Genomic DNA, 27,936 nt, shown 5'->3' with positions numbered 1-27,936 from the left:
GCTGGTGCAGTGATGCAGCGGTGAGAGCGGTGAAATCAGCGCTCTTTTCATTAAGCCACGCGCAGATCGGCTTAATGAAACGGACGTGTGCCGCTTTAGTGTGGGTCACCCACACACACACGGTGTTACCTTATATCAGGGGTGTCAAACCGGTTCCACGGAGGGCCATGTGTCTGCAGGTCTTTGGGTTTTCCTTTAAATTGGTTCCCAATCAGGTACAAGGTGAGAGCGAAAACCTGCAGACACTCGGCCCTCCGTGGAACCGGTTTGACACCTGTGCCTTATATAGTAGATTATTTGTGGGGAGACTCAGTGTGTTACCCCCGAGTCTCCCCACAGGCGTTTCTCGTAGTGCTGACAACAGGAGCCTGTTGAGCCTTGCTCTTCGGAAACCACACGGGCTAATGAGCATCAAACTAAGAGCCTGTTTGGACTACTACAATTGCCTTGACAACGACTTCATTTCAATAACATTTCCGTAATATCTTTTTATACAATTTTCAATTCACCAGGGGCAGCAAGAATCTCTCGCTGAGTCTCATTAGCCAGGAACTTGAATACACACAAATGCCTGAATCACAGATGGAGGAGTCCCCATAATGGTTAACTTGAGCAGAGTTGCTTCCACTGGTCCCAGATTATTATGGCTTAGAAACACGTCTAAAGCCTGTAGTTTTACCTGATCTGGCAACTTGACCCGTTTGAACTCTGGACCTTTTACACCAAATTACTTGATCAATTAGTTTTAAAACGATATGGGCTGTGAGAAGACCAGAGTTTTTTAAGTCAATCATGTTGTTGTGGGTTTTTTTAACCTTTGGAGAAGCTTTTGGCCTTGGAGAGGATGAAGACCCTGACAAACTGCAGCATTATTTTACTTGTTCATATTTTGTTAATAAATAGATGGACTAACAGGGGGTTTCCTTTACACAGAAACATTACTGGACAGTGAAACACAACAGGCTGAGATTGCTTAAGGCAGATCTGCATTGTGTACTACTGCCCTATGAGACTGTAGGCCTAACTAAAATAGTTCATCAGCTTTTATAGTTATTGGATAATCAATTCCAGTTAGAATTATTGGATAAAAAATGTTTAGTCAGACAAGTCAGCCCAAATTTAAACACAACATACTATGACGCTCACAGCAGTCTGCCAGGCTAATTTTCTATGATAAATCTGCTTTCTGGACAGCGAACCATAGCATATAACATGATCAGTAACTTGTTATATACAACATTGTGATTACAATAGTTTCCATTTTACTGATGATACTTTATTATTTTATGAACTTTATTATACATGAAGCCCATTCTTTGTAAAAAGTTTACATAATAAGAGTTAAGTGGGGAGTTCTACGTTCTGTCAGAACATAACACTGTGCTACCAGAAAGATGAGCATTGCGACAGTCAAATATTGCTAAAGCAAACGCGTGGGTGAGCTTTGATGCATAATTTGAAATTATTTTATTTTGTTCAAAATAGCATTCAATGTTTTATTGTAAGCCATTCTCACAGTTCTGGTAATTATTTTCGGTCTCCCCAGAAATCATGTCCTTTTTGAGCAACATTCAAAAACACATCTAAATAGCTTCAATTCTTCAACATACCAATAATGTTTCATCTACTATTTTATTAGAACTTATTTGGGTATTCACTTCCCTCACTGGATCTACCAAAAACAGACAAACAAGTAAAATGTGTGAGACATAACATTTTATATTTGCATACACTATCCATTACATTAGAACCTGCCAAATCTAGATTTTCTTTTTAATCTTTGGCAAGCTAATTACCTCCTATGCAACTGCCTCTGCTTTTCCTTGTCATATTTGATCTGCCGGAATTATTTCACATTTTAGATATCAAACATTTCAAATATCATTGATGTACTGTAGATACATTGTTGACAAGTTAATTTGCAAGTTAATTGACAAGTTAATTCTTCACTTTAAATGGATCAAAATATTGTGAAACTATCAGTGAAGCATTGGTTTCCTATGTGTTTCCAGTGTGTTTAGTTGTGTATCTCATTAATCAGTCATGCTGCATTGCATCTTGCTGCTTGCCATTCGTATGATAGTGTGTTATTTTCCAGTGCATTTAATGTCTGTGTCTCTACAGGAAACTGTTTGACCTGGCATTTGGATTCATATCAGAAGGCTGTACTCACCCACCCACACCCTAACATAGTCAGCTGCCATGGGCCCCAAAGTGGCCTGCTCACATTCCACCCTGAGGAGAGGAGAAAATCCCCCCATAAACCTCCCTCACTCACCCCTCCCCTAAGCCACACTCAAACACCCTCTTTGTTTCTGTCCTTAAAAGGTTGCCTTGATTTAATGCTCTCTCCTTCCCCAGAAGACAAACAGTTATGGGATGGTATCAACACACTGAGGAAATTAAATGCTTAAATAATGGGTGCCTTGACAGAGCGAGGTCGCAACAACGCATTCTTCTGCGCAGAGCAGAACATGCATGTCGTTGAGCCTGTTTCTCGTGGGCTGTATATGGTCAGGATTCCTGGAGAAGGGACATCAGCTCCTTTTTAGAAGAAGGGAAAATGATGAAGGCATGGTGGGAGGGCTAAGCAATGCTTGGTGTGGCCTACTTTGCCTGGGACTCACCCCCCCCCCCCCCCCCCAAGCCCATCAGACCACAGCTGCGTTGCCATGGGGAGTAAGTTCACTCAAGGTTCTGCTGGTGAAAACATTTTTTAATGGCAGTAGAAGAGACGTGTCCTATGCCAGGGAAGGCGGGGTTGACCTACATTCTGGATTTGCCTGCGACTGCTTTGTACTGTAGCAGGTCCTTCTGCTTTCCTTCAGAATGAGCAGGGCTTCTCAAACAGCTTCTCAGACTGGGGATCAGCCAGGCCTCCCTGAGACTGGAACACATTGCCTGTCATTCCACATAAACTCTGGGACAATCCAAAATCCTCTTTGCTGTTGACAGTTAGGAAGTTGTCAGACTTGTCTCCGTCAATCCCTGTGTCTCTGTTGCTCCCATCCTCACTGTCTGTAAATATTCTTATCAGGCTTTATTCCAAGCAGGCCCAGAACACCTGCTGCCAAAGTCAACACTGGAATAATGTAAACTTAACCGCCATCTGAGGTTGTCTGATAAGAATGAGGTATAGTAACATACCTCAGCCAAGCTGACATGGCCACAAATGGACGAAAACACACTCATTGGCCCAAAGAGATTATTAACTAAGATCTGTACCAGTTGTCAGTGGTGAAATATTTGTAAGAAATGTTAATCATCCTTTTCTGCCCTCTACATCGCTCTCACTAGCTCTTACCCAAAAACATCACATGAGACAGGTTGCCTAATGTTTCTGCCACAGACCGAGAAATAAAACAAAAACAAACTGAAGCGTGGTAATGTACTTTAAGACCACTTGTTTGCCTCACACACACAATCCCATTACTCACATACGCATCCTTCTATACTTTCCTGGGCACATACTGCTTATGCAGTATGTCCTATTTTTTTTTGGTTGTCCTTCTAGTATGAGTTCATAGAATGTGCAGCTGTATGAAAAATATATTTTCTGAAAGCCAACATAACACTGTAATGTGTCAGACTAAACCACCGAAAGACATATCTCTCAACACACACACATGGCAGCAGGCATTGCGCTATAATCCCTTAGTTTTCTAGACCAGATCAGTAATCCCTTCATAAATTACTTGTTCATAAGCATATTGCTTTAATTCGGAGGGGATTACGAGGACCCCACTGAAACTAGATATAGTGTATGTCCTGATCCCAAAAACCAACTTTAATTCTCATTGATTAAGCAGCTACATGCCACCACCCCAAAATTATTGCCACCATTCAAAAGAAAGAGGAATGTTATTTTTCAACCCATTTAATTAAGTAACCTCTAAAGTATAAATGCACTTGTGGCTGAGTAAGTTTGTTTTTCAGATGCGGTCAACTCCTTAACTGCAATATACATCCCAATATGCGACAGTTTTACGGCGGTTCAGGACCCTGGAGAGCGTGCGCGGGGAGAAGGCTGGTACACGACAGAACCAGGAGGGTGCACGCCTGATTCCAGACTCTACTGGATCCGACCCCGGGCCCCTTTCGGCAGCAGATGAAAAAGGCAAGGAAACTGCACCCTGCTGAAATGGATGTCCCCCGTCATGTGTACCTGACAGATGAGGACGCCGACACTGAGCAGAACGGTTTGGGGCCTTTGGCAACTAACCCAGTGTGTGATCTTTCCCAGCAGGATGCCCAGCTAAAGCACGGATGGGGGTAGGTCTGTGTAATCGACGATCAGCCACACATCAGGGACACATCAGGGACACATCAGGGACACATCAGGGACACATCATGGACACATCAGGGACACATCAGGGACACATCATGGACACATCATGGACACATCAGGGACACATCATGGACACATCAGGGACACATCAGGGACACATCAGGGACACATCATGGACACATCAGGGACACATCAGGGACACATCAGGGACACATCATGGACACATCAGGGACACATCATGGACACATCAGGGACACATCAGGGACACATCAGGGACACATCAGGGACACATCATGGACACATCAGGGACACATCATGGACAGGGCGCCTACTTTTGATTTGCTACGGCCTCCTTTATTATTGGATGAAACGGTGGGGAAAAGATGTGAACCTGCTGTGGCCCTTCGACCCACTATCCTGAGACTGGCCCATGTCATGTAATGGTAATGTCGTATCCTGGGACTGGCCCAAGTCATGTAATGGTAATGTCGTATCCTGGGACTGGCCCACGTCATGTAATGGTAATGTCGTATCCTGGGACTGGCCCACGTCATGTAATGGTAATGTCGTATCCTGGGACTGGCCCACGTCATGTAATGGTAATGTCGTATCCTGGGACTGGCCCACGTCATGTAATGGTAATGTCGTATCCTAAGACTGGCCCACGTCATGTAATGGTAATGTCGTATCCTGGGACTGGCCCACGTCATGTAATGGTAATGTCGTATCCTGGGACTGGCCCACATCATGTAATGGTAATGTTGTATACTGGGACTAGCCCAAGTCATGTAATGGTAATGTTGTATCCTTCTGATGAATCAAATACTTATGTCATGCAATAAAATGCATAATAATTTAGCAAGCAAGCAAGTTTATTTATATAGCACAATTCATACGTAGAAGCAATAATAAAACATAGAATAATAAAATAGAAGTAGAATAAACGGGATAAAAACACAGGAAGCTATAAAAGCTGTAAGACTAAACAGTGCGGTTAGGTTTAAGTGCTCAGTCATAGGCATGTGAAAAGAGAAGTGTTTTTAACCTGGATTACATTTTTTATCTTCTGGTAGTTTATTCCATTTATGTACAGCATAACTGCTAAATGCAGCTTTGCCATGTTTAGTTTGGACTCTGGGCTCTACTAGCTGACCTGTGTCCATGGATCTAAGAGCCCTGCTTGGTTTATATTCTTCAAACATATCAGAAATGTATTCGGGGCCTAAACAATTCAATGATTTATAGACTAGAAGCACCACTTTTAAATGTATTCTGTAAATGACTGGAAGCCAGCAAATATTTAAGAACTGGATTGGTGTGCTTTGTTCTCTTGGTCCTGGTTAACATTCTAGCAGCAGCATTCTGAATGAGCTGCATCTGTTTTAGAGTCTTTTTGGGGAGTCCAGTTAAGAGGCCATAACAGTAGTCAACCCTACTAGAGATAAAAGCATGGATGAGCTTCTCTTGGTCTTTTTGGGTCACCAAGCCCTTAATTCTGGCTACAGTGGGGATTTGATCAAGTATTTGATACACTGCCGATTTTGCAGGTTTTCCTACTTACAAAGCATGTTGAGGTCTGTAATTTTTATCATAGGTACACTTCAACTGTGAGAGACGGAATCTAAAACAAAAATACAGAAAATCACATTGTATGATTTTTAAATAATTGACATAAGTATTTGATCACCTACCAACCAGTAAGAATTCTTGCTCTCACAGACCTGTTAGTTTTACTTTAGGAAGCCCTCCTGTTCTCCACTCATTACCTGTATTAACTGCACCTGTTTGAAATTGTTACCTGTATAAAAGACACCTGTCCACACACTCAATCAAACAGATTCCAACCTCTCCACAATGGCCAAGACCAGAGAGCTGTGTAAGGACATCAGGGATAAAATTGTAGACCTGCACAAAGCTGGGATGGGCTACAGGACAATAGGCAAGCAGCTTGGTGAGAAGGCAACAACTGTTGACGCAATTATCAGAAAATGGAAGAAGTTCAAGATGATGGTCAATCTCCCTCGGTCTGGGGCTCCATGCAAGATCTCACCTCGTGGGGCATCAATGATCATTAGGAAGGTGAGGGATCAGCCCAGAACTACATGACAGGACCTGGTCAATGACCTGAAGAGAGCTGGGACCACAGTCTCAAAGAAAACCATTAGTAACATACTACGCCGTCATGGATTAAAATCCTGCAGCGCACGCAAGTATGTCCAGGCCCGTCTGAAGTTTGCCAATGATCATCTGGAGGATCCAGAGGAGGAATGGGAGAAGGTCATGTGGTCTGATGAGACAAAAATAGAGCTTTTTGGTCTAAACTCCACTCGCCGTGTTAGGAGGAAGAAGAAGGATAAGTACAACCCCAAAAACACCATCCCAACCATGAAGCAATGCAGGTCATTCTTTGGGGATGCTTTTTCTTAGGGGACAGGACAACTGCACAGTATTGAGGGGAGGATGGATGGGGCCATGTATCTCGAGATCTTGGCCAACAACCTCCTTCCCTCAGTAAGAGCATTGAAGATGGATCAAGGCTGGGTCTTCCAGCATGACAATGACCCAAAACACACAGCTAGGGCAACTAAGGAGTGGCTCCGTAAGAAGCATCTCAAGGTCCTGTAGTGGCCAAGCTAGTCTCCAGACCTGAACCCACTAGAAAATCTTTGGAGGGAGATGAAAGTCTGTATTGCCCAGTGACAGCCCTGAAACCTGAAGGATCTGGAGAAGGTCTGTATGGAGGAGTGGGCCAAAATCCCTGCTGCAGTGTGTGCAAACATGGTCAAGAACTACAGGAAATGTATGATCTCTGTAATTGCAAACAAAGGTTTCTGTACCAAATATTAAGATCTGCTTTTCTGATGAATCAAATACTTATGTCATGCAATAAAATGCAAAATAATTACTTAAAAATCATACAATGTGATTTTCTGGATTTTTGTTTTAGATTCCGTCACTCACAGTTGAAGAGTACCTATGACTTCTACATGCTTTGTAAGTGGGAAAACCTTCAAAATCAGATACTTGTTCTCCCCACTGTATATGTTTAAGATGACAGAATGCTGTTTTGGTGGCCGCTTTGATATGACTGTTAAATGTGAGGTCTGAGTTTATCAGAACACCAAGGTTAGACACTTGATCCCTGGTTTTAAAGGCATGAGAATCTTTCTTCACTAATACTAGTTATTTTATTTTTGTTGCCAAACACAATAATCTCTGTATTATCTTGGTTTCACTGTAGACAATTTTGGTTCATCCACGTATTTATGTGCTCTATACAGTGACACAGAGAGTCTATTGAGCTGTTGTCATAGGGTTCGAGAGCCATATACACTCACCTAAAGGATTATTAGGAACACCTGTTAAATTTCTCATTAATGCAATTATCTAATCAACCAATCACATGGCAGTTGCTTCAATGCATTTAGGGGTGTGGTCCTGGTCAAGACAATCTCCTGAACTCCAAACTGAATGTCAGAATGGGAAAGAAAGGTGATTTAAGCAATTTTGAGCGTGGCATGGTTGTTGGTGCCAGACAGGCCGGTCTGAGTATTCCACAATCTGCTCAGTTACTGGGATTTTCACGCACAACCATTTCTAGGGTTTACAAAGAATGGTGTGAAAAGGGAAAAACATGCAGTATGCGGCAGTCCTGTGGGCGAAAATACCTTGTTGATGCTAGAGGTCAGAGGAGAATGGGCCGACTGATTCAAGCTGATAGAAGAGCAACTTTGACTGAAATAACCACTCGTTACAACCGAGGTATGCAGCAAAGCATTTGTGAAGCCACAACACGCACAACCTTGAGGCGGATGGGCTACAACAGCAGAAGACCCCACCGGGTACCACTCATCTCCACTACAAATAGGAAAAAGAGGCTACAATTTGCACAAGCTCACCAAAATTGGACAGTTGAAGACTGGAAGAATGTTGCCTGGTCTGATGAGTCTCGATTTCTGTTGAGACATTCAGATGGTAGAGTCAGAATTTGGCATAAGCAGAATGAGAACATGGATCCATCATGCCTTGTTACCACTGTACAGGCTGGTGGTGGTGGTGTAATGGTGTGGGGGATGTTTTCTTGGCACACTTTAGGCCCCTTAGTGCCAATTGGGCACCTTTTAAATGCCACAGCCTACCTGAGCATTGTTTCTGACCATGTCCATCCCTTTATGACCACCATGTACCCATCCTCTGATGGCTACTTCCAGGAGGATAATGCACCATGTCACAAAGCTCAAATCATTTCAAATTGGTTTCTTGAACATGACAATGAGTTCACTGTACTGAAATGGCCCCCACGGTCACCAGATCTCAACCCAATAAAGCATCTTTGGGATGTGGTGGAACGGGAGCTTCGTGCCATGGATGTGCATCCCATTAATCTCCATCAACTGCAAGATGCTATCCTATCAATATGGGCCAACATTTCTAAAGAATGCTTTCAGCACCTTGTTGAATCAATGCCACGTAGAATTAAGGCAGTTCTGAAGGCGAAAGGGGGTCAAACACAGTATTAGTATGGTGTTCCTAATAATCCTTTAGGTGAGTGTATATATATATAAGTGTGGAATAGTGTGGTAGTATATTAGTTGTGGTAGTTAATGTTGTTGTTATGCAGAATTTGGCCCAGAAGTAACCAAATTTAGACTTTAGACTCCATTGGGCTCCGCCACGTTCCAGCTGCTAATGGGCCTCGTGCTACGAATCTCTTGGAAGAAAGCTGCCATCTATGACATAAAATATATATGGCAGTTCTCCAATGTTGTGTTTTCACTGTGACAGAACATTTATTTTTTACCCCGCAGACAATTGCTAATTAAGAATGTTCTATCAAATCAACATAACCAGATAAAGCTGCAGTCGCGCTACAGCACCACGACCTAGCTCTCTCTGAGTGAGACAGCTGTGTGCATATTGAAATGTCTCTATATGCAGGACTCTACACACAGAGACATAGAAAGTCTGGTGTTTGTAGGGATGGCAATCGATTTGATCAGCAATTTCACCACATTTGAGTATATCACCTGTGAAATGTGGCTTCCGCTAATAACGTCCAAAGCACATTGAATTATTTATTAGTGTTCAATCATTACACTGATGAGAAAAGACAAGTCATTGGCCCCACGTTCTGTTAATCTTTCCCCCTGCTGCGCATCCCAAAAAGCAGAGATCCCCTGGTGGTTGCTTAGGTGAGAGACCAATACCAGTGGATTGTGGCGTCTGACCTAATTAAACTCTCTTCTGGTCCAACAGGAAGGAAACTCTTAGACAGAAAGATTTTTGTTATTTGCTCTGACTTTGTTCCATGTCTGCCCCTCTTTTCCACAGTGGCCCCTCACTGATTTACCCACTCACTGATTCACCCCCTCACTGATTCACCCACTCACTCATTCACCCACTCACTGATTCACCCACTCACTCATTCACCCACTCACTCATTCACCCACTCACTCATTCACCCACGCACTCATTCACCCACTCACTCATTCACCCACTCACTCATTCACCCACTCAATGTGGGTGGATTGATTTCCTGCCTGTTGGGCCCTGTCCGGGGCCTCCCCCGGGTAGGGCCACAGTGTCGCTGGACCCCCCCGTCTCAGTTCTAAGGTGTTACGCTGCTATATTATTGTGCTGGGGGATATGAGGAATGCACTTTCTAACTTTTCTCAGTCTCCTCCAGTTTTACATTTTAGAAGGAGATGAGGTCCTGGTCCACACCTAGTCTAAAATCAAACAGATTCAAGATTTAGCCCAGAGAAATGTAGAAATTAGTCCAATTGGACTCTTAATATCTCACCCGGCACAGCCAGAAGAAGGACTGGTCACCCCTCTGAGCCTGGGTCCTCTCTAGGTTTCTTCCTAAGATTCGGCCTTCTTAGGGAGTTTTTACTAGCCACTGAAATCCAACACTACTATTGTTTGCTCCTTGGGGTTTAAGGCCGGGTGTCTCTGTGAAGCACTTTGTGACAACTGCTGTTGTAAAAAGGACTTTATAAATACATTTGATTGATTGATTGACTCACTCATTCAGTCACTCAAAAGGTTGACTGTGCAGTTGACACCCTGTTTCCGCCTGGCTCTGCTGTGTTCTGTCTCATAAAGGAGGAAGCATGGTTTTGGGGACTAACAGCATGGAGAACTATAATCCATTAGGCTAGAATTCTGGGGTACCACAGGTTTTGACATCTCTATCCTTTCACTTCATACTTCACACTTAAATTCCAGGATTCCTGCAGTCAACAAATATAAATAAGCGGGGAATACATCCCAACAAGCCAATGACAGAACTACATTTTTCTACTGGGTAATCCATAATAGTGATTCTATAAAATATATTGTTCCTCTTGGAGAGGAGAGTGGCCATCATTGGGACATAAACCACTCCTCAACCAGGTCTATTCACCAAGGTGCTTTGGATTTGAGATGTTTTGCACAATCATTCTTTATGTTTGTAATACAGGCTTACATAGACCCATATTTTCACTACCTATGCCCCGGAATCATGCTTCCCTGTGTTGGGCTGCAATGGGAGTTCTTTGTACAGAGTCTAGTACCAGGAATCCTTTCATTCCTGTGCTATTTTGACTCACTGCCCAGAGTCAAACAATGCCAGGATATCAGAGCGTTAGTCATTTAGGCTATCTTTTTTGAGGTCCTGTTTTCAAAACTGTGATATTTTCACTGTTAAATGTTTCTTTAAAAGTGATGTTTATCACATCACTCTCACGTGTGTAGGGTTTTTCAAAACATCCAAAACAACCACATAGATATATCCTTTTTGTGGAATGTCTTGTGAAAATGTTCGTTTTAGCAACAGCAACGAGAGGTATAATTATGCATGCTATTTTGTACGGTGTGCCTGTGAGTGGTAGTAATGTAATGTAATTATATTTATTATTCACTACTGCTGAGCAGGGGTTAAAAGGTGGTTTGCAGTCAGATTCAATAGCAGTATTCAGCGCAGAGAAAAAAATGAAAACAAAAAAAGCATAAAACATGCATTTCATCAAGCATTCAATAAGTAAAATAAGCATCAGTCTTTTACATCCACAGCGTGCGGTTCTGGTTTTTAAGTTGGGGAATGTAGCGATAATATTTCTCCTTTAAATGTACCTGCTTTGGCTGTGAAACACTGAGATTTCTGCCATCCGTCGAAAAAAAGGTGTGAAAAGGTGAAATGTGTCACTCTAGACATGAGCTGGGTCCTTCTGACCTCACAGCCCTTCCCTCTCTGACCATGTTACTCAGGTGAGGTGGAAGAGCCAAGCAGCCTGACCGACTAGTTCACCATCTGTTCAACAGAAGAACCATTTTGGGATGCACCCAGCCCACACACACAACCCTCCCTCATGCCTCCTTGTTTTTCTTCCCTCTCACGTTGACCTACTTTTCTCTTGACCTGTTTCCTCAAGCTCCCTAACGTGCCAATCAAATCAGACAGGTGTACTGGGTCAAAGAAAGCTTGCCTGCTATGAGACTATGAGACTGCTTGGTGTAGTGCGGTCTTTAGGATACAGTTCCAACCACTGCACCTTTTTCTTTCCTTTCCAAAAAAGTCGTAAAGGAAGGTTTTGAGTGAGGAACAGAAGGGGTTAAAATCAAGAGACCGCCGCAAATTGAACGCTTCTGAACCGGGTAGCTGGTTTCCAGTTGTTAATACCGGTGAGTTCTGGTGACACGTGCCAATCACCGTCATGTGTCTCTGAAACATATTCTAAACCACAAAGGTGCAGAACTTACATTTTCTTGTCACCTGCAAATTCCAGCTCTGCCTTTCTAGAAGGAAACTTCATTCAGCTGATGAGTGCAGTAGTTCACCAAATATGAGCACTAAGGATTTAAGGACACAGATGCAGTGAAGTGGGGGGGGGTTCGCGGGGCTGAAGCCAAAAAGTCAGTTTTATCTTTGTTTTGTCAGGTATTCGCGCTTCCGAAACATTATTCCACTTCATCTACTTGAATTGTTGCAGATCAAGGTTAGCAGGCTGAACATCTGGAGTTTTTTTTATATAGACAAAGGAAAGAGGTGGGATGTTATAGCCAGGTGTCATCATTAAAACTAGTCAACATTTGAATAATTTAGCCTGCGCTGTTATCCAGAGTGACTTTCCATTGGCGCATAGGTGGAATAATCCCACAACCCAGTAATTATCAGGACTCTTCACTCAGTCAAGTAGCCATCAGCAAATTCACTGCTAGGAGGAAGAAGAAATAAGCACAACCATAAATTCACCAAAGACAACGGGGGGTTATTTTAGATACTCTCTCTGCTGTAGTTCAAGTATAAGCTGTTTATAATGTTGCCAGGAAAGAGAAGAGCTTTGACTGGGCTGAGGGGTTGCTGACCTCCTGAAGGGTCAGGCTTGGCCAACCAGGAACAGGCATTCCCCCTGGGCCAGTCCGAGGGCCAGCACCACGGTCTGGTAGTGGCTCGACGCCAACTTTAACTGGATGCCAGTGGAGTGTGTGGAGGAGAAGGGCGACACAGGACCCTCTACAACAGTCACGGACTTAATGATCGGTAACCAGGCTCCAGTCTTCATCCAGAACAGGACAGCACAGCAAAGCCAATACTATAGCATGTTTGGACCTCTGGCTGAGTAAGCTGGCCTGTTCCAATCCCAGCAACACTGAACGTGGGCCAGGAGACTTGGCAGCAGAGATTGTTTCTGCCCTCACCAGTTCCCCAGCCATGGACATGCATGCCTGCTGAGTTTCAGCCTGTGAGAACTGTTTGTGACACTTGTTAGTTTAAATAAGAAGCAGAAGCAGAAAGGGATCCAGTTACTTTAAAATGTTCCTCACAGGAACCTCACTTTGGTATTATTGGTATTTGTATTCAACTTCTATATTTCCATGTCTCTTTCTTGAGACCTGGATAAAATAGCCTCACAGTTTAGAGACACATTGAATAAAAAAACTCAAAGCATTATTCATTTTTATTTATGTGGGTCAGCCGACTGACAACCAATTCTCAACTACAATAATGACTGTTTAGCTAAAGTTACAACGACAAAATGTATGTTTTTGTAACAGTAATGGTGTGGTGTCGTGACAGTTTTTCTCTGCCCTGTGTACGTGGGTCCACAGGCCGGTAACCAGTTGGCAGAAGTAGGCCAGTGTTACATCAGGGAGGTCGGACAGGCAGTCTGTCGAGACAATATGGGTCAGTGTGTCACTCCAAAGCTACCCTAATCCTGAGTGCCAGGAAAGAGCCCAGGGACAGGCTGTACCCAGGCTATTAAAAATGGAACAAAGATCTACCCATACCTGCTAATATGGATGAGGACTCTGAGTCTTTGTTTCAAACATTAAAACCAAAACACTTTGCTGCTCTGTTTTGCGTCTGCGTTCAATAACGAGTGACTTATTCTCTGCTGCTGTGTTCAATAAGAAGGAAGGCTGTTAATAAGCAGCTGCTCTGGTCTAAATTACAGTCTGTTTATTACGCTAGAAGATGTGTGATATTTACACCCCAGCCTTAAGTATCCATGTTGCACTGCTACACTCCCAGCTACTGAGTGGCTCAACGATTAGGACAGCTGACTGAGCCCAGTCACGTGTGCTTTGAAGGGAAGCAGTGTAATTTGCTTAACAAAAGCACAGTTACTATTATTGTTGATTGCATAAAAACTAACCTGGGAACAACCTAAGGGTAAATGTATTGAGCATCAAGTACGAGAGAGACAACCTGCCTGTGATTTTCATTCTGGCATAACACACAGCTGTTGCTTGTTTCAACAGTCATCATGACCTGGATGTTGCCCTTGTAGACCAGAGTTGTACTGGGGTCTGAGTGTGAAGAAAAAACAGAACATTGTTTTATAACGTGTTGAGAAATTCAACATCCTTTTTATTTTGTATTTGAAATGTATCCATCTTCCATGATGAATACTAGTGTCTTTATTTACATAGCCATTAAGGACGTGTGTCAACATAGACGCCACTCGCTCCAACAAAACCACACATCTTGCCTGAATATATGGACTATTTTCATAAAACCGTCAGCAAAACCACAAACATCACTGCTAACAACACATTGAAGTACGGGAGGATGGTGGATGTGGGGCAAATACATAATCACACAGTTAATAGGAAAAAGACAAGAACAGAACAACACTTAGCCTAAAATAAAAGAAAGATATTAACATTACAGTGTTGCCCGACAAACAGAAAGCTTTACATTTATACAAAGGTGCCAAAAAAGCCAAACATGGTACATAGACTTTATGAAACAGTGAGATCCAGTGCAGGCTTCAGTTTTCTCGCCCAGTGAGAGGAACAAAGGCCAGGGCTTGTCTCCCTGTGTATTACACTACAGAGGCACATATGAAAGATGGGAAATCTCAATAACAAAGTAGCTAAAGATTGTCCTTGTTTTTTTTTTTTTTACAAAACCTAACTGGAAAAAACTCAGTATTTGGGCTCTTTGTGTAAGATGACGAATGATCTTGTTTCAGAGATTCAGTTAGCTAGTATTGAGACGCTTCACTGTTTCTCTAAGGCAGTGGCTCAACATCAGGTCAGACCACTGCATTTCAAAATAGGACTTGTGCCCTTTTTCAAGCTGAGTGACCTGTGTAGTGTGTAGTGTGTTGATTTGTTGAAGGGACTTAGTGGCTTTACTCAGGCTAAGACTATAGTACAGAGAATATCATTTATAATTATAGAATTCGTTCATAATATAATTTGGGTTATATTACTTTTATGTAAAAAGAAATACGTCCCCATAAGCCCCAACTCCAACTTGTATACCTTAACGTTTATAAACATGATTTATTTTAGTATGTGTTTCTACGGGCCTTTCAGAGGATTCAATATTGCGCTGAAACATGGAAACAGCGGCAGTGCAACCGGTCGATACTTCCAGATTGCACCATAACCACATCCATCTCTTACAGATCCACCCTAGGAACTGGTAAGACGCTTTCAAAAAGCTGTTGCCAGTACTTCTGTAAACAGAATGAACGAGTGAAGCCTTTCTAATTTAAGTGGTGTTTGCAACAGTAGACACATGTAACCTTATACTGTACGGAACAATTCTGACAACAGAACGATCACATCCTCAGTCCTTTCTTGCCTCAACAGTTTGCCTACATTTTTTAGTCTTTTTTTAGTTTTCTTTGTAAAATATATAATTATAAATTATATGTATATTTATACAGTATATCACAAACCAAGTGCTTAAAAAATAAAAAAGAGAAGATAGGCTGTAAAAGATCACAGAGAAGGGAAGGGGAAATATGGACTCATAGAGGTAGTGTTGGGGAAGAGGGATGGAACTTATTTTTATCTTGAATCTTTGGTCACGGGAATGTTTCCAGAATGTTGATTTTGTTAGTTCATCTGAAACCAGATAAACACCATAAGAGGGGCATTTAAAGCTCCAACAGCACAGTCAACTTAGATTATCTTTTGAAATTAGCAATTCCTGTTTTTGAAAAAACGAAACCAACATGTTCCATCCATCCTCTCATTCATAAACAAAAGTGCTTTTGTAATTATGGAGAACAACTGAAAAGTTTATACATTATACAACTCACCCAGAAGTCTAGTTTTGTTAGCAAGCCCAGCTTTCTAGTCCCAGGGCTCGAAGGTGGGGCAGATGAAAAGTGGGGTAAAAGGATAATGGTGGACTAAGACTGAGTAGGGACAGAGTGTATTTGTTTGTAAGGCAGCATCAGAGAAACCTCAGAGTAGGTGTGGCCTTCAACAGTTCTAGAGGCACTTCGTCACACCTCTAGTTAGGAGATCCACCTGGCTCCCTGTTCCCATACTCCATCCAAGACCCAGCTGGGGATGGCTGCTTACAGAACCCTGTGGGGGGCTGGCTCTCACTCTCCCTGTCTTTGCAGCTCTGCTGCTGTATGAGAGCCAGGTATGGGTGCTGGGGGAGGGGCAGGACAGAGGAGGGAGGAGGGGTGGTGGGAGAGTCCTGCTGGGAGCTCATGGTTTTATGTTTTAGACGCAGTTTATGAGGCAGGGCAGTGCCTTTAACCTCTGCCTGGACATCCCTGCTTTGGCACTGGGAGAGGTCCTGTGGGGAGGACAGAGGCTCTCCTCCTGACTGGTGTGAGACTGACAGGTGCTGGAGGTAGCTCCCAGTGTCAGAGCAGGAGGAGGACGGGGACTCGTCGTCCGTGGATGCTTCCTTGTCGGAGCTGCGGGGATCATTGTCGCTAGAGGAGGTGTCTTTGCCTGAAGTTGAGTGTCCCTGGTAGTACCCCTCATTTCTGGGCCCACCCTCAAAGGTCAGTATGGGTGTCTCCTCGTCATGGGCACTGAGGAGGTAGGCGTGACCAGTGTGGCTGTGGAACAGATGCGTCTTGACAGACTCCTGTGTTTGGACAATGCCTGTAAGAGCCCTCTGGGTCCTCTCCTCCTGTTGCCAGTCGGGAACTTCGTACATATGCTTCTCTTCTGCCTCACAGTGGCAGTCTGGGTAGTCGTGTGGTGGCGAGTCTAACGTCTTCCTTTCCATCTGCTTGGTCACCTCTGCCAGGCCCTCGGAGTTCTCCCTGTGGCCCTCCTGAGCCTGGACCGGCGGTCTGGCCCCAGCATTCGGCTGATCCTCGTCCTGCTGCTGGCTCTCCACTGGGTGTGAGGCACTACTGGAGCGATAAAGGATCACACTCCTCTGTTGGGAGAGTGGAGGGGCACGGCTGGTGCTGCTGGTGAAGCTCTCCTGGGGATTGAGGGAACAGTGCTGTTGGCTGCTGTAGCTTGACTCCCTCTCCTGGTGGTGTTGTGTGGAGGCCAGGCTAGGGAGAACGTTGAACATGCCGCTCCCAATGTCCATCTCCAGTATGCCCTCCTCCTGCTTGATATCGTAGGCCGTAGGCTCCGGGCTGTCCCGGGAGGACCCATCAGACATATCCGAGAGGGACCCGTGAGGGGAGTGTTTCACTAGCTGACCACGCCCCTCCCGGCGGCCTGACCGATCGGTCTCCGAGGAGTCCGAGTTCATCATGACCTGGGAACTGCTGGAGTAGCCACTGGAGTAGTAGCTGGATGAGGCTCCAGCAGCCGTGCCTCCGCCAGCGAGCTGCTGGCTCTTTTCCACATAGGACGCCGTACTGATGAGGCCAAAGCGCAGCTTCAGCTGCAGCAGCTCCGTCTTCAGCCGACAGTTCTCGTCATTCAGCGCCATCACCCGGTTCTCCAACACCATGTCGTTCAGACGCCGCTTCTCTCTGGAGCGCTTGGCCGCCTCGTTGTTCTTACGGCGCTTTTCCCAATAGGAGGCGTCCTTCTTTTCATCAGAGATGAACTCCCGCTTGCGTCTGCAACTCATGTTGGGCTTGATGAGGCGTCCTTGGCGAGATGGGGTTTCTTGGGGCGACGGGAGAGACTCTTCGTAGTTAGAGAATGTCTCTAGGTTGTCCAGATTATTTTCCGAGCTTGCAGATTGGAGTTGCGAACTGAAGCTTTCCATTGTTGGTCAGTGGTTGAACTGCTGGGAATGAAACTCAAGGGGAGAAAAGGGGTGATGACGAACTGTGGGAATCTTCCTTTACATATGTTACTGACTGAACAAGCTTACGGTTCAAGTGTCTATATTGGCCAAGACGCTCAAGATAACGTGGAACTCTGTGTTCATTCCCCTCATTTATCCAATGTGTGCCTTCGACACTATTCCGTCGTCTTCTCTACAGCTCTTTCGCAAAATGTTTTATCAAGGCTGCCAGGAAAAACAAATTCTTGGAGTCTGGATAATGTGACAAGCTTAATGATCCTCTGACCTATTTTGTTGTTTGTCGTGGTTTTGTTATCTTTTTACAAGATGGCAGAGTTGAGCGTGCGGAGCCCAAATTTGCTCCAGGCCTGGTTCAGATGTAGGTCACTCTGTCTACCTCGGCTTGTCACTCACTTGGGGGGGGGGGGCGTCGCCTCTCTCTTCAGTCAGTTGCAAGATGAGAAGCTGAGACAAAAAAGAAATGGCACAAGGGTTATTCCTTGTGAACAGCCGTCCTCAAGTATGCACATACATCTTTAAGGAATTATATCTGTTTCTGTCACAGTTAACGAAGTCTATTTTAGTTTCTGGCCTGTCTAGTGATCAAATAATCTTGTTGGAGGAGAAAGAATATGCTGCTTCTGACATCTTTCTGCTTTCATCGGCTCTACATTTCTGGCTTTGACTCAAATGTAACTCCTGACAACCAATGAATACTCTGTATACCTAGTAACCCTAGTGTGACTTCCCTGACTACCACTATCTGACCTGATTCTATTGGCCTTCTGTCTGTGGCCCATGACCCTTGACACCATGGGTTGCCGTCGGCTTGCTTGATGTGATAAACATGAGGCAGGCTATTCAGACAACATTTTGCTGTTCTTAAGCAAATATAGCCGTTTCTGAGTAACAAACTTTTTTCTATTTTTTTTTTTAATAAGGCATTCCACATATTATTTTTTGAACATGATTTATTATCCTTTGAATTGGGATACAAGGCTACTATAATCATAACAACATGTCTGGCAACAAAGTTATTTTCCCAAACAAAAATCTGTTAGGAACAGAGTTCACTGAGTATTTGAGTACCATGATGTGGTGCAGACAAAATATTCCATCCAGACTAATATTATGATTGAAAAAGGCATTTGCAGTGTGGCACAAGGGAAGAACTGGAAAGACTTTCCCCACTGACCCAGAAACAACGGACTGCTTAAACACTGGCTCTGGCTGGTGCCTACACAGCGCCCTAGAAATATAGGTCAGTGGGACCACGGGTGAGCCAGGGACAGTCCCGAAGCGAATTAGGGCATACTCTATTTGTAGAGAGAGGTGAGAGTGAGACAGAGACATTGAGGAAATGAGCCAGGTAGGCTAAAAAGGGATGTATGAACTCAGATGACGGTTAGCAGGGAGAAAACAACATATCACACACGGCAACGAAAGACAAAAACCAAGGAGGCAACCAATCACGTCTAACACATAATACATTCATCCCTCATAAAGAACCTCTCCCTCTGCACAAACTGACTGATTTATGACAACGACAAACCGAAAAGCGTTAAGAAAACTGAGACAACTGACGTCAATGGCTGCGTAAGCTGCTCAGCTCCTTTGTGGGTTGCTAAAATGAGCTGGAGAGATGAATGTAGCTGGAGAGTTTATTGATGAATGCATCACCAGCTCAGTGTCACACTGCTGCTACAGAAATAGACCGTCGTAATGAGTGTGAATCCCACCCAGGCACAGCGCACCAGCGTGTCGGCTAATCGCAACAATCGCAGGTCCCAACCCATCTACTTCATTACAGTGTATCAAATAACTTACAGCTATCTACTAAGGGAGTTATTACCAGATAAAGCTTAACGTGTTCTTATGAAAAAGCTCAGATACAAATGCTGTGACCTGATGCAAATGTCAAACACATATCAATGAGTAACCACATTGTAGACCTGTTAGAATGAATAAATCATGACAGATTTGACGAAATATTCACCTTGTTAGATTTCTTGGCTGTGGGCAACTGACAATGTCTTGATCCTGTCCCCCACAGTCTGCCTACCATTAACCTGTTTAGGCTCCATGTTTCAGTGTTTACTTGTGGAAAACTATATTAAATAAAACCTCAAATTGAACCCAAAAAAAGCTGCATCACATGTGAGTTTGAATCTGTTTCTCTGAGCTTTTATATGTATTGGAATGGTGTCTGATAAGGATGTCAGATCAGACCAAGTTTGCAATAGAAAATAATTGGGTTGAAAACAAACAATGCTAAATTGGGTGGGGCATTTAAAACATATGATTGAGTTCAAACGCTACATGATTTCTGTCGAGCTATTTAGGCAATAAGAGCGGGTGTAAGATATGGGGACGTCATATGGAAGACTGGCTTTTTCCAAAAATTCCAAGTCTCACCTTACCAGGAAACTAAATATCAGCCAAGCAGGCGAGGTTCAAAGCCAACTGCGTGTCCATTAACACAGCCATGTAAGCCTTGCTAAAGAAGTAACCTGGTGGGGCCCATGTGTTTCCCGAGTCACATGTTCTCTCGTGGCCTGGTAAACTAATTATCTGTCCTCCCTCACAGCCACAGCAGCAGTGTAACAAATAATCTGTATATTAAACTAGCTTTCCTAGCGCCAAGTAACATGGTGAATGTTAAGAATATTTGGATGAAGTCCCAAACACAACCATGAACTACAACAGAAGTCAACCAGTGGGATACATTCTCTGCTCTAGTGAAACAAGTAAAAAGTTATATACGATCTTGAAAGGTCATCTCATCCTTGTGATAGTGATATCTATGTAGTTTTGACAATTGCAGAGTTTTAATACGACAAGAAATACACGCAGTGCAGCCTATTACACTGGGAATTTAGGGAAAGGTTTCATGAAACCTACCAAAACAAGGACAAAAGATGAAGTTAGAAAAGTGATGAAAAAAACCTAAAATGTATTATTGTGTAAAAGCTATTGTAAAAAGAATATCTGAAATATTTACTTTGCACGTTTATTCCGCTTCCCATGGGTGTATCTCTTCTGTATGAATGGGTGTCTTTGTTATGGCGGATAGGATTCAGTTGGTTAGGGGGTTTATTCTGGTATTTTATTGGCAAGGGCCACATTCCCTCCATCCTTTATAAGTAATGTGACCCACATTTGGATCCGGCATAGAGATCGAGCTTACTCGCCAATCAGTTTGCAGACCTCCTCAGCAAAGGACAAGTGCCTAGCCTATGGGTTTCCATTGATTGCATCATCTAGCCTGTCAAATCCGTTTTATTTATTAACATGATGTTTTAAGCAAACATGACACTTTATAAATGCCTTTACCAGAATCTAAATTTGCAATTTGCTGAAAATGAAACACATAAACCTTATAAATTTCCCCTTGTAGGTTATAAGCACACCTATACAATTATTTAGCAAACTATATATATATTGATATTGATTTCTTATTCATTAATATTGAATGCTCGTTCCGCGGTAGAAAAAAAACTATAGAAGCCTAGATTACGCAAGGTGCAAAATACCATCACTGGACAACAAAAACAAACGCATGCGCTATGAGCAACACTCATTCCACAACGATTCCCACGTGCTGTGTGTGTGCTTTGAACACTCTCAGCCTGAGTAGGCCTATGGTAATTTAAACAGGTGTGCGCATCTTTCATTCTTACAATTGAGATGTAGCTTACATGCAACTAGTGCGCAACAGTTTCTTATTTGTAATAGTAGAATAATAGGCCTATGAAATAAAATGCAAATGTTACAGTTGCTTCTTCATATTGGTACAATGATATAGTACTGTTCCCCAACGTAAAATAGCCCATAAATAAATCAACCATATCAACGTAACAATTTTTACGTCATCAACACGTTCCTATTCGCAGTAGGCTATATTTTCTCAGACAAATGGCCTTCATACATATCACATCCCCGTGAAGCCAAACAACACAAAAAATATTCTTGCCCATTGCATTCGACAAACACACTTGCCACGAATTCGTGACTGAATTTCACCCAGCAGCCTTATGGGCAAACCTACTGACAAAAATATCTAGCTTACCAGATAGTAGGCCTAATTTAGATTTCATCCTTAATTCATACCCCCCAAAAAATATTTCGCGACATAGAGAACGCATTCCAGTAGCCCACTCTATATTCTGTTTGCCCACTGCGCAGGGAAAGGGTTAACTGGCTAACACCGGTGTAAAGGTTTACAAAGAATAGGCCAACACGTGACAGGGAGAGTGTAGACCAAGACCCGACAGGAGATTTTTCCTGTTGCGAATGGACTATAAATCAAAGCCTTTGAATTTAGAAACATTTGCATTTACATTTAAATGTACGCCTAAGTAATAAACATGGTACAGGTATGTACTAAATTGTCTTTAGCCTATACTTATTTCCAATAAGTTGTCTCTGTTCATTCATGTTTTTGAAATGTTGATCAATTTGTAGAGGAAACCATTCTCTTTAAATGGTAAATCAAAACAATTATAATTTAACGCTATTTCAAGCTGTCTATCTTTCCGTCTCTTAAAAGCGTACTATGATCGGGGGAAAGTAATGAAGGCAGGTATAGGCTACAACAAATATGAGATGGATGTGGCCCCTGCAACAACGTTCTTTTTTCTAAAGGAATTCCATGAGCCCCGCTCTAACCCTGCCCAATGTGCTACCACACTGGGGGGAAACGCCTCGTCTTGACATTGGGAAAATGCTTTGCATTCAAGGTTCGTTTAAAATTGTATAAACTCTTCTCGTTGTGCACAATTGAAACAATGCGTCTGTGAACAAGTCATGCAAAACTCTCAAGTTATCAAAATGCCATAAATATATCTTTACATTTAAATAGCTATTAGGTTAATGAAATCGTTCTGACTAATAATTACACATATAGTACAACTGAAAACACAATCTAAAGGACATTGATATAAAAAAAATAGATATAACTTGCTTACCTTGCTTGTGTAAATAAACCCTCTACTGTGCGTAATAACAGCAACGTTTTTGTTCAACCATTCAAATTCAACAACCGACGTTTTATCTTATTCAAATGTACGATCGCCATTTACGTATGCCTACAGTAGAATATGGACTCTGATTAGAGATTTAGGCAGCGTTCTGTGCCACTGATTTTAAATCTGCTTCTTATGTTATGTTAGGGACTTGCTACAGTTTCCTCTCTCTCGATGTCTCCAAATGTATGTTAGTAGGTCAGTAGTTGCATAACATGACGCTTTGGGTGCCTAGTCACGTTTTATTTCTCGCTCGCGCGCCCGATATCTGAGAGAGGGGAGGGACCGGGACGGACTAGTCACAAAGCCTGTTTTGCTTTGTTTTGGGTTGGTTGCAAACGAACGACTCTTTTTGAACTGTTCTTTTTGGTGGATTTTGGGAACCGAATCGCCGTTCATTTGGCCCCTAGATTTCCTTATTTTTTTGGCCTCAATCAACAATAATTTGCATAAGAGTAAAACAAAACGTTTCATTAAATTATTCACTAATAGTTGCATATCTGCCCTGAAGGGACAATCATACAGATTTTTTCAGCAGCCTAGTTTAGGCCTACCTGTCAAGTATAATAAACACCAAATAGGCTAATTAGGTGTAATATATGAATGTGCATTTCACTCTGTGATATATACATAATTCTACCCATGTTTGCCAGTACATGAATAGGCTATTATTGAGATTTTTCTTTCATTGTTCTCGAGTTATGTTTAAGGGGCCATGTGCAAGATTTAGCTGTACCGCTAGCATAAACAAACGCATAAATGACCAGAAGACATCGGCAATCAATGTTTTAAGTTAATGTTTCAAATCCTTATTGTGCCTGAGATATTCCCCATTGAAACTTTCTAGCCGATCCGTCTGTCGCTTGCATATACTTGAAATCTCCTCATACTCGCTTTTGATACTTTGCAGTACCATTTCCCCCAACCCGAATCACCCTGGACTAGCCAATACTATTCTGGCTTAGTACAGCAAGAGAAAAGGAAGAAGAGACAAGTGATGTTATTGTTTAAATTCAGCCTTATAATCATTAAAGGCAGGATTGTACACCGTACCCCTTAAAGCATTGTAAACAAAGTGCCGTTCAGGAGCCAAATGACACAGTTCTTTCTGATGAACGGAGCCACCAGTGTCAGCCCGGCATGCTCATCACTACTCTTTTGATGTAGAATGCAGACACCCATTATAAAGTTATTATAGAAAGAGACAGACAGACAGACAGAAAATAGAAAAAATATAGTAGTGAGAATATTTCCACAAATATGCCTACTACAGTGGGAAAGGAACACTTTTATTCAGCAGATTTAGTTTGGGGAAAGAAGTTCATGTTTATTGTATGGACAGGTCTTAGTACACCGTCCTTGAATCCCTCCCTATTTCATTTTGGAATAAGACTTCATGAAACAACTAGCTGTGCTACACTCCCCTTTCCCTTGATTTGAGTATCAGTGTTTGTATGTGTATCTATGTGTATCTATGTGTCTTAGTCAAACTGCCACATTCCCCCATCTGTAAGAGAGAGAGAGCGATTACTCAGACAGTCAACAGTTAGCTACCTTTGTATGTGCTATATTCCTTGTCATCTTATTTTATATCACCTATTATTATTATTATAATTCTGGTTGTTGTTACTGTGTCTGTTATGATTGACGTTTTTGGTGATGAAGTTGGTCTTATTGCGAATAAAGCATGATCATATTTTTTGACATTGGCTAACAGGTTCTCCAACCAAACGAGCATTTGATCGTTAGGATACGACAAAGATGATATTGAGAAAATAATAGCTCTGTCGGTGAAATGACTGTATAACCATTTTAAAATCAAATTTGATCATAGCATGTTGCATGAAGGAGGGCCAATGTCCTCATACCAACTGAAAACCATGTGGCATTATGGGATGTGGCGGCTTTTTGGCCTCAGAGCCAATTTACCATTATTGAGTCAACAACAAATTCTACATTGCACCAAAGAATTATTGAGGAGAATGTGACACCACCTGTGAAAATGCTGTAGCTGAATCTAACATGCAACTAACAATATGACAATGATCCAAAACATTCAAGCAAAGCAACTGTACAACATATGTCCTGAAAATATGAAATGTAGGGTTATTTTATGGTTGAGTCAAAGCCCAGATCTGAATCCTATTTAAATGCTTGGGGGACTGGGTTATACATGCATGAAAGTCCTTGAACATGATACAGTTGAAGCAGTACTGTAAAAAGAGAATGCAAAAAATACTCCAGTCCAGACTGATTAGTCTCGCGAGGCCACACCTCCAATCTCGTCCGGCCTCCTTGGAGGTCTGAAAACGTATCTATTAAAACGAGTTGCCGCTGACTCTCAGTGGCACGATTTCTATTGGATGTTAGTTTAAAAAAAAAACTCCACTCACAGGCTTGTTGAAGGAGAGCTTAGCGTGGTTTCACTATGTCTTCGAACTGGATATGACACATTTCCTCGAAGTTTTTAGTTCCTACCTAGGTTGCAACATAGCAGAAAAGAAGCAAAGATGGAGAGAAAGTTACTCAAAATCAAAACTTTTCCCCTCACAAAACCGCAAATTCTTTCTACCACACATATTTTAGCAGAAGATTGCAGGAGCCACATACAACTTTAGAAAACAAATCATTCAGCGTCAACGGTCCTATTATCTTCTAGAGCAATTGTGTGATAATAATGACGATTTACCTTGGAAAATGTTATGTTTGTTTCACAAAGACTGATAAGGTTCATCACAAACGCGACATACATACACAGATTTTGCGATTTTGCTGCCATCTTCACTTAACTAGCTACTGTTGCACTGAAAGCGTTATTCTCATGAGCACCTGTATATGCCCCTCCCAAACACTACATTTGATTGGGTTGACGTGTTTGGTGACGTTACTGAAAATAATGTTTTTCCCACATCTTAGCAACAAAAATCCCATAGGTATTCCCCAGACATACCTGTTTTAAGAGGCTAGAGGCTGATAGGCAGTTACAAGAAACGACTAGATTAAGTTGGAGGCAGCGATGGATGCTAGGGTGTAGGCCTACGTACTTTTTCAAAAGGTTTCAAAGTTAAATTGTTTTGTATGATTTGTTAAATTGGATGACCTTTATCAATTAAACTGTTTGAAATGTATTTGCTAGGTTTTTCATTGTTGATTGAAATGTGTTTCATGACTTAAAGCCTGATCTTTTTCATGAAATTGAAACAATGTATGACACTGTGATTAAATGAAGTATTTACATTATCTTTCTTTACATGACTCAAGCTTGAGCTTTTTTTTTTAAATTATTGTTTGTGGATGTACAGTACAGAAAACAACTGTTTTTTGTTTTGACTGAAAAGAAGTAACACACCAAAAAAAAAGTTTGTCTTTGATTTCAAAGGAAGGATTGTAATATCATTGTTGTCAGCCCACTGGTTGCTGCTGGGGTTATCGACTCTGACCCATTCAGATACTTGTTGTTACAGGTAGAAACCCTTTCCAGGGATTCCAAGCGCCAAGATCGGTTTCTTCAGGGACTCCTGAATCCACCAGGCTTGACGCGCCCAAAGGAAAAGACGGTGCGTCTTCCTGAGAGATGCCTGTCACCACCCACCTCCACCGACATGGATGAGGGGTTATAACAGTAGGTTTGAAAAAAAGTCAGGCCATCTTATAGCCTCAACAGAGTTTGATCTTGGGTGGATCAGCCAGCGTGTACCACCTTTAAATTAAAGGGAAGTTGAAAATGGCCACCTAATCTGGGCTGTATTTCTTCATTACCACCCTTTTGTACCTTCCTTGATATTGTCATGAATTACCCTGTTATTATCGCCCCTTCCCTTTCCTGTCCCATCACTGATTTGGGTTGAAGGGGACACTCCCACACCTGACATCCCACACCTGACATCCCACACCTGACATCCCACACCTGACACCCCACACCTGACATCCCACACCTGACATCCCACACCTGACATCCCACACCTGACATCCCACACCTGACACCCCACACCTGACATCCCACACCTGACATCCCACACCTGACATTCCACACCTGACATCCTGGGTAACGTCTGAAGACTGCCTGAGCCACCTGAGAGAGTTGCTAGAGCATGATGAGATCCGAAAATGTATGCTGGCCAATTTATAAACAAAGGGCTTCACAAGGGGCTTCACAAGGGGCTTCACAAGGGGCTTCACAAGTGTCCAGTTTCTGCTTGTAGGACCAGTCCTACCTATTAAGTCTTTGGTTTGGCTGGTTGATCTCCTAAACAAGAGTTTGGATTTGATGTGTGTGAACCAAACGGATTAATGTCTCTGCAGAGTGCTGAAGATGGTTAGTATTCTGTAAAGATGTAGGCAGACACTCAGGAAGCTCTATTCTTCATTTTGGAAGCCATTTTGCCTTTTTCTGTCACTTCAGTCTTAGCGTGTTCAAGAGATGAAGTGGGGCACTGAAGTTCCTTTGTATAATGTTAAACTCAAGTCTAGTCTTTATAGTTGTTGGAGTAAGGCCTACCCTACTGGTGAACACAGTCTTGTTCGTATTGGGTATAGATTTTGCTGTTGGAATGGTTATGCCAAGACCTGTCATTTGTAAGGCCCCCAGAGTAGAAAAACATGGTAAACAGAAAAGCACAGGTTTTCCTAACCTGTGTTGTTACATGTCTACGACAGTGTCTACGGACAAGCCTAGTGTTGAGGATTTCTTTGAGCACACCATGTTTTATCTGAAAGAAACATTTTTGGGTGAGTCTGATTTTGGTAATCCTTGATGTTTCCTTTTTTTCAAACCAAAAGGTGAGCTTAACTCAATGTGTTTCCATGTGGTGGGTACGCCGCCTACTAGGGAACTGCCTGCAGATGTTCATTTATCTCATTACCTTTAAGACCCTTAGAGTGCAAGGATTATTCAAATCAGGGCAAGGAGGCACTCAGTCTATTTTGTTTAGGATTAGGCCTAACTCTCATTTCAACCAACCCCCCCAGAGCATTCAAATACCTGATTTTATCCACCTGTAATGCCATACATTTGACAATGATGTAATAGAAGTCGTAAATATAAAGCAGTGTTCATTTGAGTGCAAATACAAAATACGTTCTTCATCAACCCGGGTCATTGCGAAATGGTCCTCGTACATCTAGGGTTTTCGTTCACCATGCATTACCCCCTCTATGTCAAT

General features: G+C 42.6%; 1 protein-coding gene across 2 annotated transcripts; it reads right to left on the bottom strand.

Annotated features, from left to right (window-relative positions):
* Window positions 1-15,956: 15,956 nt before the first annotated feature.
* LOC105013441 (nuclear factor interleukin-3-regulated protein) lies at window positions 15,957-25,570 on the bottom strand. 2 transcript variants are annotated; one of them, XM_020050531.2, is made up of 3 exons: window positions 25,464-25,570; window positions 25,168-25,252; window positions 15,957-18,215 (listed from the first exon to the last, which is right to left on the bottom strand). In XM_020050531.2, exon 3 carries the CDS (start codon window positions 17,727-17,729, stop codon window positions 16,035-16,037), a length of 1,695 nt encoding a protein of 564 aa, XP_019906090.2. In that variant the 5' UTR covers window positions 17,730-18,215; window positions 25,168-25,252; window positions 25,464-25,570; the 3' UTR covers window positions 15,957-16,034. The 2 variants fall into 2 exon arrangements, with proteins under 2 accessions (XP_019906090.2, XP_019906089.2); XM_020050530.2 differs by lacking the exons at window positions 25,168-25,252; window positions 25,464-25,570 and adding an exon at window positions 22,718-22,977.
* Window positions 25,571-27,936: the final 2,366 nt, after the last annotated feature.

This window comes from Esox lucius, chromosome 11 (assembly GCF_011004845.1).
Source record: "Esox lucius isolate fEsoLuc1 chromosome 11, fEsoLuc1.pri, whole genome shotgun sequence".
NCBI classification, from domain to species: Eukaryota; Metazoa; Chordata; class Actinopteri; order Esociformes; family Esocidae; genus Esox; species Esox lucius.
Note: the sequence above shows the minus strand (reverse complement) of the source record. Positions and strands in the feature narration are given on the sequence as shown.